The sequence below is a fragment of the Channa argus genome, chromosome 21, assembly GCF_033026475.1.
Source record: "Channa argus isolate prfri chromosome 21, Channa argus male v1.0, whole genome shotgun sequence".
Taxonomy (NCBI): Eukaryota; Metazoa; Chordata; class Actinopteri; order Anabantiformes; family Channidae; genus Channa; species Channa argus.
This window is the reverse complement of record NC_090217.1, coordinates 13,871,708-13,894,270: the sequence shown is the minus strand read 5'-3', so window position 1 is coordinate 13,894,270 and position 22,563 is coordinate 13,871,708. Positions and strand designations below refer to the sequence as shown.

The 22,563-nt window shown below is 42.3% G+C and overlaps 1 protein-coding gene across 12 annotated transcripts in view; it reads left to right on the top strand.

Moving 5' to 3' along the window:
* sox5 (SRY-box transcription factor 5) overlaps positions 1-22,498 on the top strand; it is a 206,959-nt gene extending 184,461 nt beyond the window's left edge. For 6 of the 12 annotated variants that reach the window (XM_067490294.1, XM_067490293.1, XM_067490295.1 and 3 more), the window contains 7 exons: positions 3,217-3,381; positions 8,845-9,037; positions 13,083-13,258; positions 16,654-16,756; positions 17,122-17,295; positions 18,246-18,462; positions 19,235-22,498. In XM_067490294.1, coding sequence (XP_067346395.1) covers positions 3,217-3,381; positions 8,845-9,037; positions 13,083-13,258; positions 16,654-16,756; positions 17,122-17,295; positions 18,246-18,462; positions 19,235-19,532 — 1,326 coding nt within the window. In that variant the 3' untranslated portion in view covers positions 19,533-22,498. Of the gene's footprint in view, positions 1-1,175; positions 1,374-3,216; positions 3,382-8,844; positions 9,038-13,082; positions 13,259-16,653; positions 16,757-17,121; positions 17,296-18,245; positions 18,463-19,234 lie in introns of those variants that run through there. The other 6 variants (XM_067490298.1, XM_067490288.1, XM_067490299.1 and 3 more) reach the window with 5 other exon arrangements.
* Positions 22,499-22,563: the final 65 nt, after the last annotated feature.

The following is a 22,563-nucleotide window of genomic DNA, read 5'->3' as shown; positions in this document are numbered from 1 at the left end:
AAGTGTTTGTGTCAACAACTTTTTTCGTTGCTTTTTTGACTTTCACTTAGAAAAATGTGACAGAAAATATGGTCAAACAAGGACAAAAGGAAAGATGAGGAATCCATTAAGATCCATACAATAATCCTGTGTGAATGTAAACAATAGAGCTCAGTTTGCTTTGAAGCATCACTAACTGAAAACAAAGACCAGGCGAGCTGGTAATCTGGCTAAAGCTGCAGATTATTGACCAAGACTCACACACAAATACACAAACTAGGATGGCAGGAAAAACAGCAGCTTAGTGTGTGTGTGTATATGAGCACATGCAGACACACACACACACACAAGCATTGTACATAGTATCAACAACAAACAATCTCATATTACCTTTCACCTCTTGTCAATAGAGCTCAGGCTGGACATGCCTACACCTGTACACACACCTACGGATGCGCACACTCAAGCATACACAGGTGTCAAACAAACAGATCCAGATGTGTTGTTGTAAGGAACAGAGAGAGTGAGGAGCAGGTCTTCAGGGCGCACACTGGTGAACAAACGCACAGCTCAGCTCAGCAGTATGTCTGGCCAGTGAGTGACATTTCTAATTCTTTGGTGCCATCCAGCAACTACGATTGCATTTCTCCCCACCTCCCTCGCTCATTGTGTTGCTCTGTGTGTGTGTGTGGGTGTGTGTGGGTGTGTGTGTGTGTGTGTGTTTGCTCCTCCGGTAACCCCAGGGGGCTTTGCACTGTCACTTCCTGTTTGTTGACATGCATGTTGTCGTGGCGATGCTCTGGGTGCGCTCCACAGTGCCTCTGCCCTCTGGACTGTGTTTGCGTGCGTGTTTGCGTGCGTGCGTCTGAGTGTGTGTGTGTGTGTGTGTGTAAAAAAGAAAGAGGGAACATGTGTGTGTGTCACTTCTTGCCGGCCCATTGAGCAGGGCTTTGAGTGACAGGAGCTGGCCTTGTAATGGAACTCAATTCACTCCGCAAATAAAGAGGCCTTTGAACCACTGGTCCGAATATGGCAGGGCACACACACACACACTCACACACACACACAAGAAACACACTCACACACTGCCTGCAGTCCACTCGCTAGGGGGTTTGGCTGGTAGGAAAAGGTTGGAGGGGGATGAGGGGTGTTCATGCTCGGCTGCCACCCCGCTCTGCCTTCCCGCCCCCCCTGTTCTCTCTCTTCCAGGAGCTGCAGTGCAGCTAATTGAAGAGAAATGAGCGAGTGGAGGCTGATCTGATCTCCGCGAGCTGGTCCTCCACGCTGCAGCCATAGAGCTCACTAGAGCATGACCGATCTCCTGCTGATTTCCACATCAGCGGCAGCAGTAGCAGCAGCAGCAGCGGCAGCAGCAGCAGCACACCCAGTCTCCTGTAGGCACCTCAATTATCATTGTCCCCCTCAGTGTCCATAACAGCAATAGATGCTGACTCTCCGGGCACGGCTTTATTTCCAAAATAAAGACAAATGGCACCAATAGATTTGTTAAGGATGTGGTGTCTGTTACAAAAAAAATGTTTTGCCTTTATGAATGAAATCAAAATTGGAGAAAAGAAATTGCCACTACAACATGCAAGGAACACTCTTTACTCCATTACTGCCCACAACCTTGCTTTCAGAATTCAATACCTCTTAAATGTAAAGCATCCAGTTACCTTGTACCCTATTTAGATCTTTTGCCTCAGAATATAATTCACCTTCGTGGAATGGCAGGTATCTTATTTAGGAGTGAAATGAAAAGTTTGGGAATTCAATGAAAGCAACAGAAAAAAAAGGCAGCAATAGAAAACATGTTGCTTTTACATGCCACACGTGAGTGACAGTCAGGCAGAGCTTATTTCACATTCAAATGTGAGTTTCTTCCGAAGAGTACGTCTTTGTGCAAGTGTGTGTGTGCTGCCAGTTTGAATGTCTCTTTTTCCCCCCTTGTATGTATAAAGAGAGATAAATGCCTTTATTTATGATAGCAGAGGAGAGCAGAAGCTAATGTGGCTGTCAAGAGAGATAGAGAGAGGTACAAACAGAGAAAGAGAGAGAGCGAAATAGCAGTGACAGCATCTCTTCCTTGTCCATTTGCATAAACCAGCCTTTGTTTGACGCTTGTGGCCAGCAGCCAAGCACCAACAGAAGGACGGAAGTTAAACTCAAAAAAAAAAAGGATGGTCGTCTTCCAGAAAAATCTTCTACCAGAAATAAATAATAACAATTATAACTACTCAAAAAAAAAAAACACACACACAACACATCAGTTACTTCTCGTGAAAAAGAAACGTTCTGCTGCTTTTCTGTGGAGGGAATAACAATTCTGAGAAAAACAAAACAGCGTCTTGGAGATTTGTATTAGCCGACATGAAAGTAATTGAGCTTCACAGGATGATTTAGAGGAGGCAGATAGAGAGACAGAAAGGAGCATTTATGAATATTGAAGCTCGTTCCAAGTTGTGAATATTATGCCGTGTCTGTTGCTGTGGAAATACTGGCCAGAGACTGTTTTGTGTGATACAATGGTATTGCATAAATATTCCCCGAGTATGTTCACACCATAGCAGCTCACGCCATAATGCTTTTATTTAATTGGAAATTAATTAAATACGTAAATATGAATAGAAACAAGAAAACCTGTTTTTTGTTTCTCGCAGCAGTTATTGAATCAATTTATCTTTTTTTAGACAATTTTATAGCATTTGTGTGTATTTTTGGATGCTACTGTCAGTACGCTCAAAACATCGCAGGGCCAAAAGACTCCTTTCTCTTCTCCCATCTGGCATGTAGCTCCACAAATCTCCCTCCTTGTCTCTCCATCTTTTTCTCTTTTCTTCTCCATCATCATTTTTTTCACTTTCACCTCGAGTTCTCTCCAGCATGACCTCAATAGTCGGAAAGTCCCTTTCTCCCATGATGCACCTGGAGGGGACATGGCCATCTTTGGGCCTGTCAGAGAGGCTGTTAGCGTTTCTCCCATGGGGTGAGGGAGGGGGTGACAGTGGAGATGTCCCTCTCAGTCTCTCGCTGTCACACAAACAGAGGCCGGGCTGCTAATGGCCTCGTCTTCTAGAGCTTTTTATCCCACGTCTTCTTTTTTGTTTGTGCGCTCTTGAGTATTCATTTATTCATGTTGCCCCTTTCTTTCTTGTTTTTTTTTTCTCCTCCCCTCTCACTCCTTCCTCCCCCTTTTTACTCTTGTTTGTCTCTCTCTCTACCTGTCTCTCTTTGCAGCAGTTGTACGCAGCTCAGCTGGCGGCCATGCAGGTTTCCCCAGGGGCCAAGCAACATGGAGGCAGTATGCCGCCCCAAGCCAACCTGGGCACACACTCTCCACCCACCAACACACATTCGCAGAGTGACAAGAGCCGCAGCTCCCCGACACCAAACAAGACCAAGGTAAATTAAGCGTGTGCATGTAGAGCGCATATGTTTATGGAATTTGGTTGATAAGATGCAGTCGTCAAGATTTATAACTATATCTAGATTTAATAACTATTAAATCTAGGAAATAACAATAATAAATCATTTTCGTCTGTAATTAAGTCCTTGAAATACTTGTTTCTAAAATGCAGCTTTAAAAATATTTCCACCTGTTTTCAATGTAAATGAGGTTGTTACAAGTGTTTTCAAAAACTATAGTTGATTTGTCTTAATTGTAGTGCAGTGACCTGAAGTTTTTTTTTTTTTTTTTAAATATGTTGGTCAGTTTTAGAGAAAATACATATTTTTGGACTCAATTATAGTCAGAAATGACATTCACAATCTAGTTTTCTAGTGTTCCAGCACAAACTGGGAGACTGAATGTGAAAAAGATTGTGTTTCATAGCAATGCATGGGCCAAAAATGTGTTTCCAAGCTTGTGCGAATCCTGCCTTGCACCCCAGTTTTTGACTTTTTGTTGTTGTTGTTGTTGCAAACGAGTGTCCGGCATAATGGTCAGTTCCTCGTATTAATGCATGCCTCAGTACAAACTCCATCTGACAAAACATTCCACCTTTATCACAGAACTCCTGCTGGTGTCTCAGTGACACGGTGGATTTAAGGACATAGTTGTGTTTGTGTGGTTTTCTCGGGTGGCTGCCCAAAAGGGGAAGCCTTGTGTCCATCCAAGTGGAATTCTATGAATATCTGGTTGGCTTTTGGGGCCCTGATCAGTTTCCTTCCCCCAAAAACAAACACACACACACACATAACCCCCATGCCCCCTGCCATCCTCTGTCCACTCTAGGACCCCCTCATAAATGTTCAGTCATAAATCACACATTTACACACATGTGAGATCAGACAGTGTGGGCTTTTTCATCACATAAATCAAACTTTTTAAACTCCCTTTTCTTTTCTTTAGCCTGTTTCAGACATGAACTCTAGACAGTGTAAGAAGTTTCCGTTTTCAGACATGTAGCCAACATCGTGAGATAGTCCCTGTGAGATGCTTTCTCCTTGGGTGCATCATGTTCTGCAGGAGGCAGAACAAAGCTGCGAGAGTGACAGTGTTTTGTTTCTAATCTGGTCGTATACCACAGCAGATGATTTTCAGGTCTGCCCTCACCGACAGAAGTTCACAAATATTGTTGTTCTTCCAGTTCAACGCTGTTTTGTTTGTATGAATAAATTAGTGCTTCACCATCAGTTGTTTGTATTTGCCTGGTTTCGTGGCAGTCGCAGGAAATGGATGTAATCACCACGACCACTCACTCATGGTAAATCCTCTGGAGCATTGCCTCCTCTATTCACAAATAAGCTCGGGTGGAGATACTCTGGCCTTTGCAGTATGGAGCTGGCTGGGTAAAGTCCAGGTAATGTCAGTGGCAACAAACCTGGGTGTTTGCGTTCACACATACACTCACAGAAAGTCTTCTTCCCTTTTCTCTCCTGCTCGTTTACTTTTCTTATACCTTTGTAGTTTTTCTTTAGTTTGTCCTTAACCTTTGCCAACTGTGTCATCCACACACACGAGGCCTCTCAAGACTAGCTTGTGGCACAGATTAAAGTGTAGGGTTGACCCCAGAGCTTGCAACCTTGTCCATCAACCCCTCCCCACACTTCCATCAGACAAACACACACACTCTACCAACCCGCCCCACAGCCTATTACCATATATATGGAGTTGGGCTGATGGGCAAGTGCTGACGCCTGTGGTGGAGGGGAAGTGGGGAACCGTAATGGCCTCCCCAGTCCAGCGGGAGTGGCAGACTGGGGAGTGGACCCACATGGACCCCAACAGGCACCATGGAGCCAAAATGGCCATTTGACCACAGAGCAGTTTTGTTGTTACACCCCCATGCAGCAGATCTGAGTGTGAGCATGGAGAGACATTTATGGCTGTTTGTCTTTCTTTTTCATTTTTCCTCCATCTGTGTCAATCTCTCAGCCTCCCTTTTCTCCTTCAGTCAGTCTGACCACTGCAGCACTCTGGCTCAATTTTTCTAACTCTCTCCTCTCCTGTCTCCGTTCTCCTTCGTCTGCATCCTTCTCTGGGTGAGTGACATGTATATTTCAGAGGTGTGCTCCCCCTGTGGGCTCTATCTCAGGTCTCCAGTCATTTAGAGACCTGCTGCCTGCCTCTGCTCACAGCTGTTTGGATTCAGGCACACACCGCTTAAGTGCTTTACCCTCGGGTGAGACACGAACGCACACATGTGAGCAAATGCACGTGCACAACACACACAGGTGTAGAACATGTCACTAACGAAAAATCTTGCAACCCTCTCACAAACACTCATACACATCTATGCACAAATCAGTGCAGCTTTCTTGTACGCAAGGATGGATTTGAAGATGTAAGCAGATGTGCATACGCATACATGCAGTAGTGCTATTCATACATTGACATAGATCACACACATACACACTGGTGGAAAGTAACTAAGTGCTTTTACTGGTAAACTGTGCTTAACTACCATTTTGAGATAATTTTATATTACATATCTTTTATTTATTTCAATTTACTTAGCTTTAAAAATCCAATAGCTGAGTAAAAGTAGAAGTGTATACATGCTCTATTACACATCAAAGTCCTGATGCAAAATGTAACATATAGTAAAAGTTCAAAAATATTAACTCATTATGATATGATTGAATAATAATTGATAATTCCTTCATCTGTTTATCAATTTAATCTTGCATCTGGTTTATTCTAACCACCTTTTCTAACCTAATAGTTATATTTGATACTTAAAGTAAATTAAACTAGTAAGATTTCTTAGATTTAGCTTGCAGGGAACCGGCTGAAAGAGTGTCCAAAACATTTAAATAACACAAACTTTCAGACTAGACTGTCAAGGTAATGTCCCGTCTACCTGAATATTTTCTCCAAATACAAGTAGATTAGAAAAAAATATGAATATCGTGTACGTGTGGATCAGTGCTACACACTAGAGAAAACATATCTGCCTCCTCTGTGTTGCCTGCTGTCTGACAGAATTAGAAATGACAATATAATTAATACCCGAACAGTCACTTATAGCTGGAAGGAAAGGAAGAGAGGAGGAAACAGGGAGAGAGGGAGAGACAGACACATGAAGCGAGAGAGGTGCTCCATATAAAGGTCTTGACATGGACATTGTAGCACACACACATACACACACAGACCTGACCAGGATAAATGGTTGTGGCACACACACTTGTCCTGTTAATTGAACCGTCAGCTCCCATGATAAGATGCAGAACCCTGATGTCGCTTTCACAAGTCAGCATTCACAGAAGTAATACAGCCCACACAAACGCACACACACGCACACACCTACACACACACACAAATTATCTCTCCCCTCCTGCTTCCTCTCTTTCTCTCTCGCTGTCCCTCTGGCTCTCGCTGTCACTCTGCATGTTTTTCGGTCTCAAAGCTGGAGACTGTTTCATCAGCCAAGAGAGACACAAAAGCAATTGTATGAATTCAAGATTCCAAGCCTTTCAGAAGCTTTGGAGGCCTCACATTTGCACACTCACACACACATACACACTCTGTCATGAAATTTCGAGCCTATTGAACAATGTCTCGCAATGACACACACACATAAACAAGTCGGCCCAAGCCTCTCAGCTCCACTGTCTAAACTAATTCCTCCACACTGGCATAATGCAGGTTGGCCACCTTCCCACCATAGGATTTGGCTTGGCACAGAGAGGAAACTCCCCCATCCACTGTACAAGAGGCAGAGGCATTATCTATTTGTAATAAATATTCATATGCATTCCCAGCCAAAGCCTGCCATAATATGGGTCAGGATTGAGAAGATCTCGCACAGTTTTTCTGTTCTCCTTTCTCTCCTCTTCTTCCCCGGCCCATTGTCTCACTGAAGGCATCTTTGGGGGTCCTCCATCTATTTAGAAAGACCCCCCTAATGAAGGACAATCCGGTTAGGCCTCATCACAGGCACACGCGCGCACACACACACGCACACACACAAAGTTGCGATCTTACACTCACATAGGCATCTACACATGTAGGGGCTTAATTGGAAGGGCTTAATTGAGTTGTGAGCGGCTCATAAGGCTTAGTAAGACTGAAGAAGTGGGAATCGGGGAAAGTCGGCCTTAATGAGTGGAGATGCCACACACACACTCTCACACACACACAGGCACATACAGCAGTCTCTTTTTGTATCGTACTGTATGCTAGATTCGATTCACCTAAGCAGCAATTAGACTAATGACCACAAAATAAAGAATAATAATGTCTCTATTCTATTTTGGGGTTTAGATTGAGCTACAATAGTATCTCACCTTTAATGCAAAAGGTCCCTTTGTAAAATCGGCACTAGTCAATTATGTAGTTTTATAATAAAACAAAAAAAAACAGAGTAGACACTACATTACATGGACATTATTTTTGTGCATTTTTACTAGTGGGCCCATTAAGCCGTCCCTTGCCCCACGTTGTGTCTGCCTTTTAATTGTGCAGTTTTAATTACACAGACTGGTCTGTGTGCATCTGGCCCCTTCGCAGCCTAATTCCTTCCTTCCTGTCATGTGACTCCCCGAGGCTCCGCCTGATTGGATTAGGTCATCGGCAGGGGTGATGTTGCCATGACAATTAACGTGATAACAGCCTCAGGCGTTGTGCGGTGGTCCACATGTCGATTCATTTAGGGGCTGTTACATGAGGTTATTGTTGTGTGCAGACATCTAATGATTTAGATGAATGGCTGAATTGAATCTTATAATAAATATAATAATACTAAGTCATGTTTGGCATCATAATACATGGCCCACGCCTTAAGAGATAAGTACGGTTGGTGTCAACAAGGCCTCAAAAAACAGCTGCTTCAAACTATCTATTGATTGGTTGTGTGTGTGCGTGTATGAGCATGGTTGTCTTTGAGGCTCAGCTCTTTTTACTGAAGTTAACTGAAGTTGTCGGAGTGATTTCAAGGTGTTTTCTCTTCCTCAGGTGTTTTGTTGTTGCTCTTGCTGCTGGCCTTGTTTGAAGCATGGTGTGAAGCAGCATTTTGCAGCAGTGCATGTTTATTGGAGCCTGCATGTAGAGTGTGCACGTGCCTGTGCATGGATCATCTTGTCCCTGCCCTAATTAGAAGGGTAACTTTGTCGTGATAGGGTGTTATTTTGCATGTGAATTCACCAGAATACATGAATGTGTTTTTTTTTGTTTGTGCTGTACATTTGTTCCACTCATGAAGAGCTGTTTGGAGATGGGCAGTGGCATTCTGCACCTTGTCATCTGTCCCGCCAGGCTTGCCTTAGATTGCTGTGCATGGGCTCCCATTGAAGCAGTACGTGTTAAAGCTTTGGTTGTGAGTGGTCTCCATCAGGGAGGGCGAGGGATCTGCCCCCTGCCTCCGCTTCCAAATTCCTACGGTGGTCACAGCAGGCGAAACTGTGCTGTTTTGGTTTTTGCAGGACAGTGAGGGTGCACAGCCACTGAACCTGTCGGCCAAGTCTAAGGCATCCGAGAGCAAGTCACCCAACTCCCCCCCAACTTCCCCACAGGTCGCTGCTGCTGCTGCTGCCAAGCTGGGCCCCGCCAGCTCCATGAAGCACAGTGTCGCCCCCTCTAGCATCGGAGGACCGCCGACCAGAGTCAGCTCGATAGGTAAGTGGACTTATGTGGTCGTCACACATACAAATACACACACACACACCACAGGAAAGTTAAAGAATGATTCAAGGGGGTTTCAACTTTTTCTTTGTAGATTTGACCATCAGTTGGCCAGTTTTTCTAACACAGTTTGTCTAGCAGTTCTTGATGGCTGTTTCTCTACAATAGAGAGACATTCGACCAGTCCGAGTGACTAGAGGAAATCAAGAACGAAACTGAACTGACTTGCCAGTTTACAGTTAGCTTTGGTGATAGTTTTAACAGTAGCTTTTGTCTTCTCTGATCTTGACAGATTGTGTGATCGCTGCCTTGTCAGACATAGCCAGATCTTTGGAATTAATTTCATGAATGCATGATTACCAGAACTGGTAGGTGTCATGGTAAAATGATACCTAAACACACAGATGCCCTAGTAAAGAGTAACTCTATTTATGTAATAAAAAAGCGAAGTTCACATAAAAATGTGCACACGCTCACACTGTCCATAACAAAATGTCCGATCAAAACATGTTAATTCAAACATATATATACATGTAGAGCGAGTCTTTATGAAGAGTGTTTGCAAACTGTTCCCATAATGACAATTTGAAAGAAAACTGTTCTAGCTTTGCTGGTAGGGGTGATGGCAAGAATAGTATTTTCCTCGTAGTGTTGCCATTGTTGCTAGTGCCAGTAAAATAATCATACCCAGCCATATGCACACATACATAAAATATGACATAAATGAATCACTATTTTGTACTCATAATCCATTTTTCACACGGCACTGATAGTTCAAATATTACACATATGTAACAGGCTATAATTAGGGTGTTTGTGTTTTTCTTCCGTGTTGCTATTTGCCTCAGGGCTGCTTTATTGTTCTGTGTTTATTAGTGACTGAAAGAGACAGAGAGACATAGGAGTGAGAGTAAGGAGAGCAGGAGAGAGAGAGAAAGAGAGAGAGAGAGATGGGGATTAACACTTTTTTTTTCCTGAGCCATCAAGTGGGGGAATAATAAAGAGAGGAGCGCATGACAGACATGAGGTATCACCAATGAGATTAGACAAGCCTCTTACATGAGCCAGGACAGCACAAACAACCAGCATTAATGACACAATGACAGCATACACACTCAACACACACTCAAACACACACACAAAGGCTCACCCAAACACAATCCCACCTCCTCCTCCTGTATATATAGTCAGTCATTTTCTCTGACTTCTTGGCTAATCTCACTGTTTTTCAACAAATCGGCGGATTTAATATCAGATTAGTGGATTTGCAGTCCCAGATGTTTTTTGTTCTGAAAAATGGATTACAGTGTTTAAAGTTTGTGTGTGATCCCTGCGGAATTATTTGTCTGCAGAGACCCGAGTGTTTTTGTCGCATCTGTTGACTTTACCCAGTCACCGGCACACTTGTTATTACAGTTGATAGTCGCATTAGGATTCTCGTTACAAGTTCAGAGGGGAAAAAAGGGCCAGACAAATTAGGAAAGATGCGGTCGTTTTGATGTGGGAGTGAGCGTGTGTTTGTGTGTATGTGGGGATGTGTGGGTGGATGGTTCAGAGGATGAATTTTTGCTCAGGTTATTTAAATTCAGACAGAATTGAGAGCAGGCACACATGTAGTGGAAATTTAAAAGGTGGCAAAACTCCAGTGAGTGCCCAGCAGTGTACACAAAACAGAATTCTGCTTTTAGAGAAAAATGTAAAAACAATTTCACTTTAATTCAGAATAAATACTTTTTATTTGTTAGGTTTTTAAATACAGGGAAAGACAGACAGAGGGAAATTAATTGTTTCACTTAAGAAAATTTAAAAACTCAAGTGCAAAATCTTTAACTGATTTTATATGATTTTATTATTTGTGATGTATTATTGGTTTGATCTTTTATGGGCATTGTTATAAAGAAACCAATAATCCCTACAACTCCCAGTGGAGACATTAAACTACAGGATAAACATACTGCACTTATGGAGTCGTGTAATTAAGTGTGTATTTTAGTATTCTCCTTTATTCCCTGACTTATCTACACTGCAGTGATGGACATACTTTTGCTGCATTATCTTCCACATTTACTGGTTAAGATTTGTTTAAACAATGTGATTCATTCTTTAGATTTTGTAGACAAACTGAAAGTGAATGTACTGGTCCAAAACCTAAAAAATAATGTTTACACATTTATGCAGTTAGAATAACAGTCCTGTTAAATGTTACAGTAAAAATGTTATGCATTTTCTAGGGAAAAACTTTTACTTGAAGTAAAGCTTTTTTTATGGTTTTATTTGTCATTTAAATGACAAATTAAAATTAAAAAGATAGACACCAAGTTTGAAATGTATCTTTGAGTTTAACCTACATCAGTTTTGTAGGACTTGTTATGAATCACAGTAACACATTTTTTAAATAAAGATGTGTGTCTGTAGGAAATGGTGAATACATTTTAGACAATTTAAACTAGACCTGATAAATAAAATCAACTTTAATAAGATCTGAATAATCTTGCTAAGTGCATGCTCACCAAGGCTCTCAGAATATTTGGGCCATACGTGCAGGTAAAAAGGATTTAACTGGGTTAACTTAACTCAAATAGGTTTTTGTTTTGTCTGTTTAACGTTTTTCTGTGCACCTCTCTTTCTTTTTTGACACCTACTAGCCCAGAGGCATGGTCCTCTTTTCCAGACTCCATCCATCCATCTCAAACCAAACTGGAGGGCTGTCAACACCTGTAACTTCTACCACAATCACACATTTGTCTTTGTCCCTGTCATAAAATACTGCAGTTCTCTCTGACCTCCCTGCAGGATAGTTTTTTGTGGTTCAGAAATGTATTGCGTCTGTCTGTAGAGATTTGGCTCTCAGATAGAGACTAAACTTATATGTGTAAAGTGAGAGAGAGGGACAAAGATAGAGAGACTCCCCTGCTCTTGTATCTGGGTCACATTCACTTGTCTGGATGGTTGGCATTGCTGTCAGTTTAAGCGAGGCTCACACACACATTCATATGCATAAGAATATCTGTCTGCCCCCTCCCTGCTTTTTGACTTCAGATTAAAATTGACTGCCACCCGATTCCATGGCCCTCTCTCCTCTCGCTCTTCTGCCCTGTCCCGTCACCCCTCCACACTCTCTTTTTTATGGCCCTGCTCACATCCAGATTTTCTGGTTACGACTTCTGAAAGAGTTCACGGCTCTGTCATTACCAATCTGAAGCTGGTAATCTGGCCTGAGATGGCATTAGTGGTGCGGATTAGCACAGATAAAGGCCCCATAAGCCAGCCGTGGCTCTTTGTTAAGAGCTAACCCGACTGATAGGGTGAGGCGATAGTGGCACACACAACCACACGCATACTTGCACACGGTCAAAGCAGATGCCTCATCAGTGACTAAGCTGCGGAAATAACACAAATAATAGGCGGTGAGGAGGAGCGGGCAGTTTTGATATTTGCAGCTGTGTAAATTAGCAAAACTTTTTTTCTGTAATAAGACTTATTTGGCCACCTCCTCTTTGAATCCAACTGTGAGAAAAAGGAATGTGAAGGGACAATGTTTTAATTCAAAGTAGAGTCCAATATTTAAAGACTTGAGAGAATGATCTGTGTGTGTGTGTGTGTGCAATTGAGGGCAGGTGGGAGGCAGTGGGCACTGTGTAGCAAGGATAGCTAGGGGCACGCTGACTCACATGCCCGGCACGACACTCAAGTGGTCAGTTTGAGAGTATGAGTCTGACAGAGAAGAAATAAAGCCACACACACACGCACACACACACACACACATGGATGCCCCAGTAAACTGTCCTCATCAAGTGTATGTTAATGTATTTACCACACGGTTCAGGGGAAGATTTATTCTGGGTGAAAATCATCCTGAAGCTTTCTGAACACAACACAACACATTAAACTCTTACAACATTAATTTTTTTATCAGATTTCTTTTTATTTCCCACACTTTTGATAAATGCACAAACTCAAAATTAATTGCGTGTTGTTTTGTTTCCGTGTGTGTGTGTCTGTGCGTTTGTTGCCCTCCATTTCCCTGTCTGTGTCTCAGCAGACTTGTTGTCGTCATTGTCCTCGACAGCCTACCTAAATGACCATGAGGCGGTGACCAAGGCCTTCGCAGAGGCACGGCAGATGAAGGAGCAGCTGAAGAGAGAGCAGCAGGTCCTGGACGCCAAGGTGGCCGCCGTCAGCAACCTCAGTCTCAACAATGGACGCTCAGAAAAGGTAACCTACTTTAAATTCCACCTATGTCTAAACATGACTGAGTATCAAACTACGCTGTAACATTAGCAACGAGCAATAAAAGGTGACGGCTGCACCAGAGAGTTTAATTTTTCTCTACATTGATCATTTACATTATGTAACAGTTCCAAAGATGATATGGTAGTTTGCTTAAAGGGAAAGTGATCCCTGAAATAACATATGACACAAATATGACACAAACATATTATTCTGTACATTATGTATTAAGGTCCATATTAGCTATTGAATATTGCTAATGTTTGTAGTTTGGAGTGAAAATGTCTTTTTATCTACATTTCATGTAGATTCTAAAATGTTCCATCTTGTAAAACACTAATTATGAAATTATGATTTTCATGATGAATGATTCCCACTCATCAGTCACACCGAAACCTTCAAGAGCCTTCAAAACAAATACACATTAGTGTTTTTATCTCAAAAAAGCAAATGATTCCGAAGGTCTAAATTCACAAAATCTCCCAAAATGCAGAAAGTCAACACAAGCTGTACTGTCTCATTGTCGGTGTGTAATAATTTGTCTTGCCATATGCCATCACTGCTGCACTATGTAGGAGGTAAATCGGTGTACAATGTGTTCGCTGCAATGTGTTGAAGCTAAACAGGGCCAGATAAGGTAAAACCAGAGGCGTCTCAAAGGTAATAAGTGTGTCTGTAAGGCGCACTGCAGGGCTACGTGTATGTGTGTGTGTGTGCGCGTGTGTTTTCATGTGTGTGTGTGTGGGGTAGAGCAGAGCGTTAGGGAGACAGTAATGTGAAGTGACGGCGCCGGCTCCTCAGCAGCGTGGCTAAATTGTGGTTATTTGTTAAACACATTGGGAGTCAGCTGGTGCACGCGCATGCACACACACACACACACTGACACACTTAAATAAACACACACACACTCATACAGAGCAACAGTGTGTTTGAAACATTTGCACAGCTGACATTCAACAGCTCTATCTGTCTCTTTCTCAAACCATTTTTTAGTCTTTCATCTGTGTTTCAAACAGTCAAACCCACACAGTGTGTTCAACCCAGGTTTATTCTACACATTTCTACAGCCTGTACAGTAGGTTGTAATATGCTGTAGACACTGTAAAGGCTATAGACTAATAACCAATTATATTAAATGTAAAAGAATTTAAGGGATTTGGTGATTTCTTCTGGGAAGTGTGGGAACATCAAGGAATTATAGTATTTTTCAGGAATTCAGACTGATGTATTTTACAGCTTCCTGCACAGATTTATTGTATTAGTTGAAGGTATTTAGCGGTTTTAATACACAGTAAGGGATCGTTAAATACTAGGCATAAGTTCATTACACTTCTTTGTCATGTCCAATTAAATTGGTGCATGTTATCAAATAGAAATCTTTAAAATTGGGCGAAAAAGTAACATTTCCTCCCATTAGTTTTATATCATTTATAACAGTTTATATTATGAAATAGTAAGAATTTAACTTTATAACTATAACATCAACAGTACTGGGCTTTTTGGAAAAGTCTTACACAAGCCCTTTTTTTTTTTTATTTTATTTAAAGTGACAGCAAAATGTTCCCTTTTGGAGCAACCGTACGTCTTTCTCTTCTATTAACTCTTCCAAAGCCAAATCTCACTGATTCCCATTTCCTCGGCCCTTGGCTTTGAGCTGCACAAGTGTGAGACCGGCGAGCTCTCCGCGATCGGATGCAAGAGTGTCATCCCTGACACACTCAGAGGATTAGTTTTGTCGCTACTTTGTGTCTTGGCTCCAGTGTCACCCATTCAATCCACTTTTCTCATGTACTGTACTGAAGCTTAATGTCAGACTAGGCTGTCATCCACTCTGTGTGTCGGTTCATCTCTGTCTCTGCCTCACACACACACACACACATTGCATAAAACCCTTTGTAATAGCACATTTAATCTTAACATCTGAACGTGTGTGTGCTCTTTTTTTCCTGGAATGAGGTTTGACGCTGATCGTTTGTGTGCAATGAGTGAAAATTCCTTCCTAAAATATTTCTGTATTGCATACAAAATAACTAAATCATTCTAACCCACTGGCAGACTATTGTTCATTTATTAAAAGATAATAAATTCAAAATAAAATACTTTTTAAATGGCTTGCAAAAAACAAAAAAAGATCATTTTCCGCAGCGTGTCTGGCTTTTATTCTCCCTTTCCCATCCCTCTCTTTGTAGCCATATTTATTCCAATCTGTGGGGAAAAATTATCTCCAACAATTAAACTCTGTTGGACTAAAAACATAGAAAATGCATTTCATTATCATTCTGCCCTCCCTCCATCCATCCAGCCAGCTCGCCAGGGTCACATGTAAATGTAGAGGGACACTTTTTGGAAGGTTGTTTTAGAAGACGACAGTGTTTTGGGTACCGCTCCTAATCGTATAATTAAACTGTAAAATGCTGGCGCTGGTGCACTGCTGTGCGTGTGTGAGTTAGTGTGTGTATCCGCGTGTGTGTGTGTGTTCGTCAACAGTCAGGTTGTGGCGCTGAGTGTGCCGGCTGCTTGCATTAAGCATGTAAATGCTCAGTAAATCAGCCTTTTATTGGTTGTAATAAATACCCAGGGGGCCGTGCGGCGTGGCCTCGCTGTCGTCCGCGCTGCACTCTCTCGTTCTCTCTCTCTCTAATGCGTCGACCCTAGGGGGCCTCTGCAAGAGAGAGGCAAGCCGCGGCACTCCACTCTTGCAGGTGGCTGCCAGGAGTTGCTACACACAAGCACGCACACACTCATGCACACACATATAATATACAGCATACACACGAAACAGTAAACATCTAAATAGGCCTAGATGTAATCAACATTCCTGCAAACATACACACAGATGTGTGTTGGAGCACGCAGGCGTACAGCGCTGAACAATTTCATGTTGACATTAGCATTTCTACAAATTGACATTGAAACGAACCAAAACACAAACTGTCTATCTACTGAAATCGCTGCTGTTATTTGTCTCCTCACTCTGGGTTTAGATCCACTGATGAGAAAAATATTATAAAAAGTGATTTATTGCAGTTTAAGGGTGGGATGTTATAGCTATTCTTATTTACTGGTTAATGGACTTTAGAAGTTTTTACATCTTCAAAACAGATTTTCTCATGGACAGACTGCCTTCATGCCAACAAGCATGTAATTTGATTTGTTTGGCTGTTCAGACCTGCTATTTGTGACATTAAACAGTTACCTAAAACAACATCAGAGAAAATTGTCGGCGTCAGTAAATCTATTTAAAATCACGAGAATGACATGTTTTGGATGTCAAAAGGGAAATTGTTCGGCACCATCACAACTGCAGGTCCATTCACATATTCACAGTCTCTGACTCAGTCACTGACCAACTGCAACTGTGAACTGTTTGTGTTGTTCAGGACAAGGCTGCCTTGGAGAGTCTGAGTCAACAGCTGAAGCAGCAGTCAGAGGACAAGTTCAGCCACGCCATGCTGGATTTTACCATGAGTGGAGACTCTGACGGTGGGGACACACACACACACACACACGCACATATGTTCAGTTATAAAAGTGAAAGAAAATGTGTTGTAATTGCCATATATAGAGGAAGGAAAATTCGATTGCTCGTATTTTTAGGAGCTTAGTTTTGATTCACCAATGTTTCCATCGCTGCACAGCCGCACTAGTGCAAAGTTGTGCACTTCAATGATATATCGATGATTAAAATATGTAATTATTTACTATATGTCTGTTTCCCATGTGGACCATGTATCTCTACAAACATTCTGTTAAGAAAGACTTCATCTTTCAACATGTAAAACGATAGAAAGTAAAATTTGAAGATTCTTGCATACCTGTCCTCACTCAGCTCTGTCTCAAACCCTCAGGCTCTCCAAGCGTGTCAGACTCCAGAATATTCCGGGAGTCTCGGGGTCGTGGCGGCAACGAGCCACACATCAAACGGCCTATGAACGCCTTCATGGTCTGGGCAAAGGACGAGAGGAGAAAGATTCTCCAGGCCTTCCCTGACATGCACAACTCCAACATCAGCAAGATCCTCGGTAAGACACACACACACATACAGACACACACACACACACAGTCCTATTTGAGTGAGGCGAGCCTTTGCATCACCTGTATCACCCAACTCCCTGTTATGTGCAGTTCTGCACAACCCAAGGAGAGAGCCCGTACCGTGGCTTGTATTTCCCACTTTCTCAAACACACACTCACGGTGATTTCTTTACAAGTGGTGGTATCGTGCAAGGAGCTGTTAATGAACGGCTAGGGAGAGCGCAGCTCCGACAAATGATGATATAATTTATTATGCATTAAACAAGCAGCGCGAGGCCGCCTGACATTTCCCCCAGACCGCCGGGATCGGCCCTGACATTTTAAAGAGCTCCTAAGCGTTTTATAACACAGGGAAATCTGGTTTTAATAAGCTTCCTCTCTCCCTCCCTCTCTCCCCGTCTCTCTCTCGCGCTCGATTGCTAACAGATCGCAGAACAGAGAGAGAACAGCCAAGTGCAGACAGCTTTTAGCCATTTTACATACAGTAGTCAAGTGCAAATTCAGACCAGCTATGACACACACAGAAGAAGACACGCTCAAGATTACGTGCACACATGCACACACACACACACACACACCCGCAGGCAGCTGATCAATGAGCAGAAACTGAGCTGAGAGAGATGACAGCAGGTTAAGTGAAGTCCTCATTAGTTTAGATGAGTACCTGTCGTCCTCGCTGCTCTCCTCATTAACCTCATCTTCTCTGTGTTGCGTACTCTTTCCGGGTGAAACATCCTCCAATAAATGTGCACGTTGCGAATGTGCAAGTTAGTACATGTGTTAAACACATGTTTGACGGCATTTAAATTCATACTGTACGAGCCACACAGACATTTGTACTGCAATATGCAAAGTGTGCTCAGTTTTAATCCTGTCTTCGAACTGATTTTTATCGTTTTCTTAACTGGTATCAACAATTTCTACCTTCTCGGCACAGGCTCACGCTGGAAAGCCATGACCAACCTGGAGAAGCAGCCTTACTACGAGGAGCAGGCTCGCCTTAGCAAACAGCATCTGGAAAAGTACCCCGACTACAAGTACAAGCCACGGCCCAAACGCACCTGCCTGGTGGATGGAAAGAAGCTGCGTATCAGCGAGTACAAGGCCATCATGAGGTCTCGCAGACAGGAAATGAGGCAATATTTTAGTGTGGGGTAAGGGAACTGTTGAGGGTAACATTAGTCATTGTGTTGCTAACAACACTGATTCTAGTAAATATCCCTTTATTTTAAATAAAGTTTGATAGATTCCACTCTATGTCTGTATTGAGCATGGATGTATAATAGCAACTGAATACCAGGCTGAAACATGGCATCCATTCATTTCTAGGAAAATTGCTCAGTGGCACATATGCCAGGAAAACAAAACAAAAAACTCTTCTCTCACTCTTTTGGATTCAAGTCCTTAAAAATACCCAGATGATCCTCACACTTCTGTTTTGGAGGGAATAGTGACGAATGGGGAATAAAAGCAAATAATTCTACAGATTTTCCAGACTTGAATGAATCAGATTCTGGTAATAAAAAGAGTTCATTCACACTCTTTGTAATGTTACTCTATGGACAAAAATGATCTACAAGGAAGATGTAATACTGGCATTAGCCACTATGCCCATATTGCTACACTGCCCAGCACTTATCCTGGTCCACTGGTGTTAATCCTTTGCTAGCAGATGCTCACCTCAAGCTCAGTTTAGCAAAGAAATAGTTCAGCGCATTATGTGTAATTTTTGCACTTCTGTTTATTTGCAGATTAATCACGACACTCTGATACACAGATTTTGCTATCCTCAAACAAACAACTGGCTTTATGTTTCTATTGACCACACAGAAAGAAGTTTCAATCTTTTTATTAAAACTTTAAAAAAACTGCAGAGCTTTCATTTACTGAAAAAAAAATAAACGTCTCCCTTTGTGTTTGTTCCAGGCAGCAAGGCCAGTTGCCCTTGTCCTCAGGTGGCATGGTCTACCCGGGTCCCCTGTCAATGGCGGGAATGCCCTCACCCCAGATGCCCTCAGAGCACTCAAGCATGTCCAGCAGCCCAGAGCCCAACGCCAACCACCACCAGAATCCCCCCATGGTTGGCCTGAAGGGGGATGAGCCACGCATCAAGGAGGAGGAGCTACGGCTGGACGATAGCAACGGTGACATGTATGATGACTTCGACTATGAGGATGAAGAGGCTGATTATGCCAGCGATAACGAGAACCATATCACCCAATAGGATGGCAGGAGAGCTGCCTATCTTTAAGCCAATCACAGCTGGTTAACCCCACAGAATCCCAAATCCCCCCCAATCAGGAAGAAAACTTTCTCTCTTGCCTCACCTTGAGTCCCTACTTCACAAAGCCTGCCACCCTCTTTCCCACCTGACCGACATGGACTCTTTTAACAGAGCCAGACCCCCCTCCCACTGGAGTCCTGATACCAGCATCTGATCAATCAACTGAAGCACAGGACCTGTCACTCACACTGACTGTTACACAAACTGGAGTCTGGGAGGACGAAACGACCGAGCCAGCTCTGAAGCTCGCTGAGGAATATCTAAGTACTACTGCAAAAGTGTAATGCCATGAGTGAGGAGACATAAAAATCACGCTCAGAAAGCAACCTTTTAGACCCATTTGTACAAAAGGAGACATTTTAAAATGAAGGACGTAACAGTGGACCTGTCAAAGGCTAACAGATGACACTTTAAGATGGCGGACCTGTTTATTATAAGAGACACTTTTAAAAAAGAAACAGCTTTTTTGTTCTTTGGTTCTATAATATTCTCACTCAGGTACACGGTGCCAATAAGTGGCTTGTGAATGTGATTTGTTGTTTTTGTGCTACAAGTTTGAAGAATAATAGAAAAAAGAGACATTTCTTTTTTCCTCTTTTGTTGTAAAGCACCTGAAAGACATCAGACATGTTTATTTTTAACAAAAAGAAACCCTTTCTTCAACCTCGCAGTGTGCTGTCAATGGTTCCCCCATTTTTTTCTCTTGGGTTTTTGTGGCTGCTCGCCCCCACCACCACCACCCCCCCCCCTGCACCCCCCACCTGTTGGGATACAGTGGGATGGTCCCACCAGGACTGACCAGTGCAGCGTGGACTGTCCCACTTTGAGTGGATCTCAGAGGGGGTAGAAGGGGATTCTTTCTTGCTTCACGAGGGCAGAAATGGAAGCACTGTGTTGTGAGACAATCCACCAGGTTCCTTCTCGCTTCGTCCATCTCTCTTGATCTCAGCACTTAGCGTGAAACATCCAACTGTGTGTTGGCGTGTGTGTTCTGTGTTTTCATTTATTGGGCAAAAAGGAAGCTAAAAATGTCCAACATAAAGAAAGACAGGCAAATCATACTGCTGCTGTTATTTAATGTACCACACACACACACACACACACACACTTGTTGTTGTGTCCCTTCGTGTTTTCCTGCTCCACCAATCAAAGTTGTCCTGCTGTCCCCCAGTGGGCGGAGCCGAGGTGAAGTCAGCCAGTCAGTGTTTTTGTTTGTATTTGAATACTGTATTTTATTATTTCTCTTCGAACTGCCTCTAGTCTAATAATATTATTAACAATAATTATAAAGAGGGTCAACATTTCCTAAGTTTAGTAAGTTATGTACAGTATAATTTATTTTTCTCCTCTTTACCTGGTTTTTATGACCATATGAAACTATGACAGTCAATGAAACATTATTCTATTTAGCTGTAGGTATTTAGATCTAAACAAAAGTTGTCATTTTGCCTTTTGTTTGTTTTCCTTTTTATTTCTTTTGTTTGTTTGTTTGTTTGTTTGCTCCCTTGTTTTTTGATGCGTCCATTTTGTATTAATCCTCCGGACTGGTGGGCGGCCAGAGTTAGGACAGTGAGCTGGACTGACAGACTTGACGCCAGCCCACCTCCGTGCTGAAGACATAACCCTTTTCATGTCCATACCCATTTCTAAGAAGCACTCAGACTCTGTGCAGTCAGAGAAAAAGAAGAACACGATTTTGTTATTGTTATTATAATTTTATTTGTAATGGTTATGATAATGTATAATGTGAAGTTTCCTCTCTTTTATTTAGCTTTTTTTTTCTTAAGAAATCAGTTTCATCACCTTTGGAAACTGCTGGTGGAGTCCCTTCCCCATTTGTTAGTTTGGCCGTCTCACCAGGACACAGTGGAACACCATTGGCTTGGATCCACACACATATACATGCAAAATCACAAACAGACAGACACACACACACACAAACAAGCACACACACACACACACACACACACACACACACTTATATATATAATATGAAATGAAGAGATTATCACAACAACCAAACAAATCATATGCTGTCATTTTCTTTTTCTTGAAATCTAGTGCTCTAGATTTAAAATCCTGTACATATATTTAGTTTTTGTGATGGCAGTGTTTACCGTGATCCACTGAGGGTGTTCCACAGTATGAGTGTGTGAGACGACCAGACGCATCTACAGTATCCTTTCCCATCAGGAGCCCTTTGCCTTGTTTTAGCTCCACATGCTACAGGAGCCATGACTACTCTTCAGGTGGGCTGAAAGTGTGATCCCACAATCATTCTCGCTATAGATGTTAGCTTCATGCCACATGATGAGCCTCTGGGTCTTAATTTTGCTGTATAGTCACCCCTGCTATCACACCGTAGTTTAACCTGATGCTGGAGGGAGGAGGCTGAGTGGATCAATCCATTTTAAGGGTATCAGCAGGGGGGCATTAAAATGTCAATCATCCCTGCTGGCAAGGTCTGTCCCCATATCAAGACAATGAAAATGATGATGATAATATTATTTAAGACAATCAAAGTCATGAGTGGAGCTCAAAACAAAGTAAGAATTATTACAAGAAAAAAAAAATACTATCTTACCATCTCAACTTGAAAAATCAAGAAAGATAATTATGTAAATATAACATAGAGTTATAGATTTATATTTTGTTCATAACACAGTGTAATATAAGTTGTATATTTCTTTTTTCTCTCCCTACTGTCTCTTTTATTGATGTTATCCATGCCACAGAAAAGCAGGAGTCACAGTACTCTCACAAAAAAATGAAGAAAAATATCAAAGAAATAAAGAAAAACAGGGAAAAAGCCGTGGGCTGCCACCACCATCTGTTCTAAGTTCACTTTTTTCAGTATTACTGCCAGACAAGGCTCTAATAAAGACAGCAATGTGTTCGGTAAAACTTGTGCTGGTCCTGGTCACTTCTTCGCTTCCGCACATACATTCACACGATGGCTTTACAGTTCCAG